Raw genomic sequence first — 9,382 nt, forward strand, 5'->3', positions numbered from 1 at the left:
CATCTAAATCATCTAAATAACTTTTCCTGGATGTTGAATTTCATCAAACCATTGAATTGGAAGGTCTGACTACTTAGATCAGGTTAAAAGTTCATAGAATTTCAAAAAGGTTATGATTCTTGGTTATTTGGCTATAATAATGTTTTTAAAAATTGAAATAAATGTCAAATATTAGATTATATATCTTTCAGTGTCCTTTTCTAAAATTTTTGCAGTATGCTTGATCTTCAAGATAATATCACATGACTTAGCAGTTATCTTTCTCGGCTTCAATGTTTTTAAAACTTTTTAAACAAAATAAGTGTACAAGAGCTACTCTTGGATTAAATAAATCCCTTCCCTTCAGCACGCATTGAACATCTGTTCTCTAATCTGAATTCTGACTGCTGTTATGTTGGGATGTTATAATTTGACTTCTTCCTGTTGTCTTTTGTGGGAGATGCATATCTTAGCTTCTGTTTGAGTTAATGGTTGTTCTTTTTTCTTTTTTTGGTTCCCACGGGGGGCTAAGCCTTCTGCTTTAGTTTCTCTCTTATAATTATGAAATTCTCTTTACCTTTTCTCTTTTGAGTTAAAAGATAAGAACCTGGAGCATAAACAGTCATTCTTAGATTTTAGAAGTTCATTCTAATAATGCCATGGACCTTTACAGGTGCATCGCATCTTAGCTTTTTGACGTCACAAATTGTAGATACTTTGATACTCAATATGGAGCTGAGTACTATTAAAGATGCATTTGATCGTGTCACAAAGAAGCAAAAGTTATCTAGTGCGAAGACTCAGGAAATGCTTGATCAAATCAGACAGGAAATTGAGAGTGCTTTAGACAAGATGCAGTCAGCCAATAACTCGGACCCTGAGCACAATTATAAAGCTGTCCTCAATGAGCTCAAGGCCAATTTGCTTAAAATTGCTCCCCTTAGCCAAATGGAAGGCACACAAAAAGAGCTAAATGTAGCACTCAGCAAGTATGGGAAGCTACTTGAGAAATATTTCAATCCTGATATATCAAAGGCTTATAGAAATATTGATGTTGATACACATACGTTAAACCAAATAATTGCCAACCATTTTTATCGCCAGGAACTTTTTGATATTGGTGATCATTTTGTGAGTGTGGCTGGAGAACCAGAATCTGCTTCCACTATGAAAGCTCCATTCCTAGAAATGTATCAAATACTTGAAGCCATTAAGAACCAGAACCTGGAGCCAGCCCTAAACTGGGCTTCAATGAACTCTGACAAACTTGCTCAAAGTGGATCTGATATTGTGTTGAAGCTTCACTCTATGCAATTTGTAAAAATACTTCAAAATGGAACTAGAGATGAAGCTCTTCATTACGCCCGAACTCACCTGTCTCCTTTTGCTTCCAGTCACATGGCTGAAATCCAGAAGCTCATGGCCTCCCTCCTGTGGACCGGAAAACTTGATCGGTCTCCATACCATGCATTATTATCTGGATCTAACTGGGACAAGTTGGCCGAGGAACTTAAACGGGAGTTCTGCAATCTCTTGGGGCAGTCATACAACAGTCCATTGAGTGTGACTGTAGCAGCAGGGGTTCAGGTTTTGCCGCCTCTCCTTAAATTTATGATTTCATGGTNGCCAGTTGAGTTGGACCGGGAATTCCAGTTCCATTCTATTTTTGTTTGTCCTGTCTCAAAGGAACAAGCAACCGAGGATAATCCGCCAATGTTGATGTCCTGCGGCCATGTCCTTTGTAAGCAGTCTATCTTGAAGATGTCGAAGAATCACACAAAGATGTTTAAGTGCCCTTACTGTCCCTTTGATATTGATGCTGTACAATGCAGGCAGCTATATTTCTGATGTTGAATAATTTGTATGAAACTCTGTTGTACAACTGAATCCACGTGTTGTTGAATAGTTCCGTTAAAGCATGGGCATTGGCATGCCAGTGTTTGGTGACTGCAAAATGCCATGCCAAATTGTGATGTCTGTATGTCTGTATGTCGAATAACATTTGTTGTAAATAGAAATTCTTTCAAGTTGGTTATGTCCTGCAAGTTCTTAATTTGAAGTCACCTCTCTCATATGGTAAAGCATTGATACCCATAAATTTGACTTTCCTATGGTTGGACGGTCATTTTATGTGTTCAATAAAATACCATAACGGGAAAATCTCACACACCCTAGATAGGTGATTTGTGCTTGATATACGTTAATTATTTTTACCAAATCCACTCAAGAATGTAGTGGATTAAGCCTAATAATTTTGAGCAACTTGTGAGGGATAACACAATTGAAGTTTATCTTTCTGTTAATCTGTCTTTTACTTTAATATAATATATGTCAGCTAAAGTTTACAAAATATTTTTCCTCTGTTAGGCGTTAAAATATCCTTTTTGCAATGATTCATGAGGCCAATGCAATACAGATGGAACATGATCTTGAAAATAATGTTGAAATCCACGTCAAAGAATAGCATAAAAAATTAAGTATACAGTGTAATGACTACATAGCTTACTCATATGCTAATTTTATGTTTAAAACAAGACAGCTATCCAACGTTCTCAACATTTTCCTTGATGCAAATTCAGTCTAACTTCTGTGGTTCACTAACAGGCTGGCTGGGCTAGATTAGTTTGACTAGTTAATTGACCTGATTAATATATCAGTTCTTTTTTATTTGTACGGACAGCACATCCATCTATGCTTAGATAGAAGAAGTATAAGCTAAGAGTGCACCTTTATTGGGATTTACATGATAGAAAATACTCCTTTGAGATGCACAAATGAAAGTAAATGCAACAACTCAGGAGGGCCATTTTATAGCGTAAACAAAATTAAAGAACTTTATAGAGCCATGAGTGGTTCCAACTTTAATTTATTGTGCCCATGATATAATGGGATCCTCATCTCAATTAATACAAACATGTAATGCTGTTGTCAATTCTTTAATATCTTATTTTCTTTTCTTTTCCCTTTTGATTCTTTATAAGATTTTCCGAGTACTATAATAGGGGAGTGGATCCTCTCCAGTGAATAAAAAACTGGATGGTGTGCAGTGTTTAATCTAACTATTCACCACATTCTTTCTCTTATTTATTTCTGGTCCTACTATTAAAATCAAAGGTGAGAGATTGCACTATATTTTGTGAAGTGTTGAAAAAACTGGAGATGATCCATTTCCCTATAATAGTTTAATTTTTTATTGTCTTTTAAATATTATCGTTATAATAATATAATTACATGCCATGAGGAATGAGGTGGGATTTTGATTTGAGATAAGGATGCTGGTGTTGATATTCGTGTTTTTTTTTAAAGCGTATGAAAAAGTAAATACCTTTTGAAATACAATGATTAGCACCATATTAACTTATTAAGAATCCAAGGGACCAATAACTATAGATGTGGATGTGGGTGTTTAATATTTACAAGATATACCTAAGCGCAATACATCTAAGTGAGAAATTCAAGAGTTTTTTACTATCNTTTTCAATTTATTGAATGCATTAAAATAAATAATATATTACTATTAAAGTACACCTTTTAAATACATGATAACTAAATCCTAATTTGATATATCATTTTTTACTTTTACATGCTTCCATAGTTCCATCATCTCGTCTTTTTTGCTTTGCCTGAGATCCGTGTCACAAGTCGGATCCCAAAATTTTCCCATCAACATATGTCTTACTGTCAAAAACTCCGTTGGTGACGGAAAGCAAAACAAAGGGAACGCGTTATCGACATTGATGATTTGTCGCACAATGTAGTACCCTTTTGCTCCTTTTCTTTGTAAAGGGTCCACACGTGACACCGTCAAAACTTCATGACCAGATAAGATAAGTACTTCCAATAAAGGTAAATATACTATACCAATGAAATACAATTTGGCACAAAATCGACATACTCAATAGAAGGAGAATGATTAAACGAATCGAAGGGACATACTTGGTGGCATGCATGCATCTTATCTTCATACATAACCTTGTATTTTCGTTTATGAAAGAAAGAATGAATCTCTTCTCGTTAGTGGAGGATGTACGTTCTCCTTTAATTTCCATAATTCCATCACATATAGTTTTAGTTGCTTGCCATAATTTTGTATTTTTATCAAGTAATTCTGTAATTGTTAGGCACGAAGGAAGCAAATAAAACCGCACTACTGCACTAGCTTATAGTGTGCTATAAGCCACAAAACATGGATATAGCACTAAGAAAAATCAAGATGACAAGATCTTTACATCTGTACTTTCAGTATACGATGCAGATTCGGTTTCAAACAAAATCTCAAATTCAATGGGCTTAGATAAGAAAAATAATTTAAAAAATTCCTATGCCAAATTTCTTAAAAGGAAAACAACATCAATTCTGAATTGTTCACTCCGTAAAGTGCCAAAGTACTTGACATTATTCTTTGTCCGTATGTGAAACGAGACACACCACCTTGCTTTGAACCCACCAGACACAAACAAAAGAACTTAATGGCTCATCGTGCAGACGTACGAAATTGCTAAAGCAAATTATATCATTCTCCTTCTTCAGAGATCAGACCCAAACGGCAGTTGCAATTTCACGATAGCGAAAATACATAACATGAAAACAATGGCTACAAAACTTTAACCTAAAATCAAATAGTCTCATTTCTTTATTTATTTATTTACATACAAAAACTATATATAACTTCTATATTATATTTTTTTCGGAAACAAATGAAAATTACATTTAAAATCTGGCATTCTCAAATCCGTGCAGGTCACTGACTCTATTCATGGACTTTCTCATCTTAGCCAATTTTGCAAGTCGCTCTGCGGCACGCCAAGCTGACATTGGTGTAAACGGCTCCAGCTTCTCTTCCAAGCAATTGTTTGCACACGACTTTTGACTCTGAATTTGGCGCTTCAGCTGGCCTTGTTCAGCTTCAAGCCATTGCAGGAACTCATTGTCTTTGGGGCAATTTGATTCACGGCTTGGCTGAATCAGCAGGGTTTGAGCTGATGAGAGCAAGCGAACGGCTCCAGCCAAGTCATTTTTAGCCGACAATTGTCTTGACTCGGCTACAGCTCGACTGCTGATGTGGAGACTTCTCAGCCGTTCTATTGTTGTATCCGAAGATCCAACGGCATGAGGACGCGGAACCCTGACGGCACGCTCCTTTGAATGAACAAGCTCTTGGGTGAAGGGGTCGCGGTGTGAGCAACGTACGGAAATGATGTGGTGGTAGGTCCCACGGGCGATGGTTCCGGCTGGGACTCTAAACTCCACCACTAACTCCCTCTCTTCTTCGGCGTGGAGATCTCCAATGACGACGGAATCCGGTGAGAGAACGAGAACACCCGCAGAAACAGAATACACGGCAGCAATCTCCGTTGGCGATGAACGCGACGACACTCTCAATTCGAGTTTAAGGTCCTGAGCTGCCAAATTCAACACATTCCCTACTCGCTGAGCCAGCGCGCTATCCTGCCAACACGCGCAGTTGCGATCTGCTATTTCAAGATGAGAGAAACTCGTGGCAGATAACAGGCGGTCCTCACTATCGTTCGAGATGAGCACGATCTTTCCAACGGGATTCTTCTCCCTCCGGTCTTCCAGAACCTTTGCGGCCTTCTTCAGGGCGTCGTTCCTCGACGGAGCTCGGCCGCGGCTCCGCTCTACTGCAGCAAGAGCATCCACGACTCGGCGCGCGGCCCTCTGGCCCTTTCCGGCCATCCTCCGCAATGGAAACAGCCGCTTGGATCCGCCGGAGAACGCCACGACAGAGAGACGGTCGGTGGAGCCGAGCGACGATATCACGACTCGCATCGCACGCTTGAGCGCTCGAAGGTCCTCGGCGGACGAGACCCCGCCGACGTCGATCACCGCTACCAGATCAATCGGCTGACGAGGTGCCGCCGAATCACACGCCGGAGCCTTCACCTTGAGAACAGCGACGTAGGTATCATAGCTTCTGTTAGAGGCAACAATAGCAGCTTCCGGTGAGAAGCACACTTCAACCGTTCTTCTGGTTTTCAACGGCGAAGATGGGGACACATGGAAGCCTGGGAAATGCGTTGATATTTGATTTTCTTCGCCTTCGTTTTCTTCTCCGGATTCAGGTATGGGGACGAAGGCCGAAACAGAGGTTGGAGAGGCAAGGGGCTCGTCGTCGTTGTAGAGCTTAACGGACGGCGTCGTTTTGGCGTGTTGGTTGTGGTGCGGCGGGGTGTTTTCATCTGCTACGGTAAGCTGCTTCCAGGTGGCACTGCATACGGGACACGTGAGGAGCTGGCGCATCCTCACGTGAGCAGCGATGCATGGGAAGTGAAAGGTGTGAGAGCACTCCGCTGTGAAAATTGCGGTTCCTTGTCCAGCTTTGACCCCCTGCGTACATATTCCACATCGGTTCTGAAAAATAACAACAGAACGTTAGAATTATACTAAAATAGTAATAAATAATGAAGCGTGAATGTGGTGTGTTATTAAATTGGTACCTTGGAAAGGCGTAAGGTGGATTTGAGAAGGTATGAGAAAGTTGAGGGAGTAAGTGTAAGAGTGGTGTTGTTGGTCAATTGAAGTTGACTGGGGCTGTTGGGAAGGGAGCAAGTGGTTCGGCATTCAAGTTTGGGGCTGTAAGAATCTGAGTTTGGAGTTGATGGGTTGGAATAAAAAGTGAGGTTGGGATCGTGCTTGTGGGTTAATGCATTGGCTTTGGGCATGGATGTGCAAAACGTCTTTCTCCACCCTGTTACCATTCTTCTTCAGACTCAGCTGGATGACTAGACTCAGACAACACTTTTCTTCTTTTATCTCCCTATTTTTCTTTTCTTTTTCTCTTCTCTATGCCTTCCTATACTTCCCTACCGTCCTCTATTTATATAATCATCTTATTCAAGTCTTTATTTTCAAACTTTCAAGTTTCAACAAACCAAAATAAATAAACAAAATAAGTAAAATAAAATTAAAAAGAGCCCATTTGCTCACTATGTTTGGTTTAAAAAAAAAGGACTAGGGTCAGCAACTTTGTTAAATTTTGGCCAGCATGTAACCAATAAAAAAAAGTGAGCTATTGAATGAAATCTCACACCATTAAAACCATCATTGATGGCTATTTGATGGTTACAAATCACAAAAATTGATGGCCCTAATATTTCTCTTAAAAAAAATAAGAGGAAGAAAAAAAAATGAAAGAAAAATTAATAATTTTTTTTGTTTGGATGCTAAAAAAAATGAAAAAGAAAAAAAATTTTACTATATTACCTCTAATTCTATTATTATTAATAATTGTCAATATAAATTTAGTTTTAATATTTTTAATACATTATTATAATAAAAATTCATATTTAAATATTATATATGTATTAGATAAATAATTTAAATCAAATATAAATAAATGAAAATATTTATATTTTATTTTATTATAAAGATATTAATGTAATTTTATACTATTATGATTTTTTTTTTATTTTTTTTATTTAAACAAAAAAAATTTTTTTCTATTTTTTTTTATTCATTTTCTCTTCATCTAAATCACACACAAATAATTTTATTTTTCTTTTTATTTTCTCTCTTCTCATTTTTTTCTTCTTATTTTCTTTCCTATATCCAAACAAAATCGCATTTCACTTCATAATATCCTTTATTTTCCGCTTATCAATACTATAGAAAATCAACAAAATATTAGGTAATCTAGTTAAGCTGAATCAGTTTATAATATAATTCGTTTTCAAAGATCGGTTGAACTTAGCTAATGAGTTATAACTCAAATGGCATAGACTCTCCATACTCAATTAAGAGGTCACGAGTTCGAGTCATATATCGTTCGAGTCTTCATATCTTTGGTAAAAAAAAAAATCGGTTGAACTTTTATTTGAACTAAGAAAACAATCGATATTGATTAGTAAAATTAAAATTAATTTACACGAAATTTTTTTATTTTATTTTATTTTGTTTTGTTTATTTGGGTAGTATGCATAACTGCCACTATACAAGTTAAAATGACACGCATTGATTAGTGAAAGCTCAGTGTTATGGTTTCATGCCTTCATCCCCTTACAAAAGTTTCTCTGATAATAAAGAATAACAAATAAAACAGTTGAATTAAAACCATTTGTTAAAAATATTTTAAAAAGTACTCAATTAAGGTTTTCAAGAGGAACAAATAAAAAAGAAATCGGAGTATATTTAAATAAAAAAATACATTAAAAATTTAAATTTTTTATAATTTTTAATAAACTTTTTTTTTAATTTATAATCTTAATACGTATACTTAGAACACAAGTTAAATAAATCTAATAATAATTAATATATTAAACCATTCTTTGATTTTGTTATGTTAAGTTTACCATAAATTTAAAAACTAAAAGACAATATTTTGAAAAGAAAAAAGTACTAATATAAATCCTGTTTAACAAAATTCTTATACTAATGCTATACAAATCTGTCTTAATAATTGTTTGTGATTAGCTTTAAATTTAACTAAATGGCTGGCTACCCTTCGATCCTAGTAAATCAGTTTAGGATATATAAATTGATTTATATAAAATAAAACATCTTATTAAATCAGTTTAACATAAATTAAATTATAATAAAATATTATTTTTTACTAAATCAATTTAATTTAAAACAATTTACATGATAAGAGTAAATCAATTTAACTGAAAATAATTTACCATAAATATATACTAAATTAGTTTAAATTGGATTAATTTTTATAAAAATAATTTCTAAACAAAAATAAAATCAGGATAATTGAATAATATTAAATATCAAACAATTTAAAATAGTGATTTACTAAAATTAACCAATTACCCATTATAAAGTTTAGAAACACGTGCCCTAACGTGAGTAGTACTATATTGGAGGTAAGAGTAAAACGGAGACCAGTGCATTGGTATTAACATGGCAACTGTAAAGTGAGGGTTAATTAAGTACCTAAGTTACATGTAAGAGAAGATTTTGAATATCCAAATACTAATATTTTATGTGAAGAACATTCATTTTATACATTATTTTTAAATTTAAGTATATAGATGTTATTATATAAAAGTAAAACTTTTATCTTCTCCTTATAAACATTCATAATATTTAAAAAATAAATAAATATATATTCAATCTAACCTATAAAGTACGACGCTTTGCTTTGCTGAGTTATTGTATTTACATATCGGACACATTTTAGACAATACTTTTTGACATTTGTCCAATACGCGTGTCTACTGTAGCCAATTGTATCTTAATAAAAAATAAAAAACTCTTCTTCAAATATTTTTGAACACACTTAAATACTATCACGTATTTACGTGTCAATCTAATTTTATTATTAACACATATTTTTAAAATAAATTAAAAAATTAATTTATATTTTAATAAATATAAAAAATTAAAATATCATTAAAATTTATCTAAAAAATACTTTATATGTATTCGTGTTATTATA

The 9,382-nt window shown here is 34.7% G+C and overlaps 2 protein-coding genes across 2 annotated transcripts in view; one reads left to right on the forward strand and one right to left on the reverse strand.

Moving 5' to 3' along the window:
- LOC107631398 (protein RMD5 homolog A) overlaps nucleotides 1-2,024 on the forward strand; it is a gene marked incomplete in the record, with an annotated part of 7,026 nt that extends 5,002 nt beyond the window's left edge. The window contains 2 exon segments of the mRNA XM_021119592.1: nucleotides 653-1,594; nucleotides 1,605-2,024. Coding sequence (XP_020975251.1) covers nucleotides 653-1,594; nucleotides 1,605-1,827 — 1,165 coding nt within the window.
- Nucleotides 4,436-6,849, reverse strand: LOC107631397. Its single transcript, XM_016334828.2, has 2 exons — nucleotides 6,438-6,849; nucleotides 4,436-6,351 (listed from the first exon to the last, which is right to left on the reverse strand). Exons 1-2 carry the CDS (start codon nucleotides 6,696-6,698, stop codon nucleotides 4,690-4,692), a joined length of 1,923 nt encoding a protein of 640 aa, XP_016190314.1. The 5' UTR covers nucleotides 6,699-6,849; the 3' UTR covers nucleotides 4,436-4,689.

This window comes from Arachis ipaensis, chromosome B03 (genome assembly GCF_000816755.2).
Source record: "Arachis ipaensis cultivar K30076 chromosome B03, Araip1.1, whole genome shotgun sequence".
Classification (NCBI taxonomy): Eukaryota; Viridiplantae; Streptophyta; class Magnoliopsida; order Fabales; family Fabaceae; genus Arachis; species Arachis ipaensis.

Excerpts from the sequence above, each read along its gene's own strand:
- LOC107631397 (XM_016334828.2), bottom strand. The coding sequence starts at position 6,698 with ATGGTAACAGGGTGGAGAAAGACGTTTTGCACATCCATGCCCAAAGCC. Across the intron at positions 6,352-6,437 it reads CCACCTTACGCCTTTCCAAG|AACCGATGTGGAATATGTAC; the intron begins GTACCAATTTAA and ends GTTATTTTTCAG.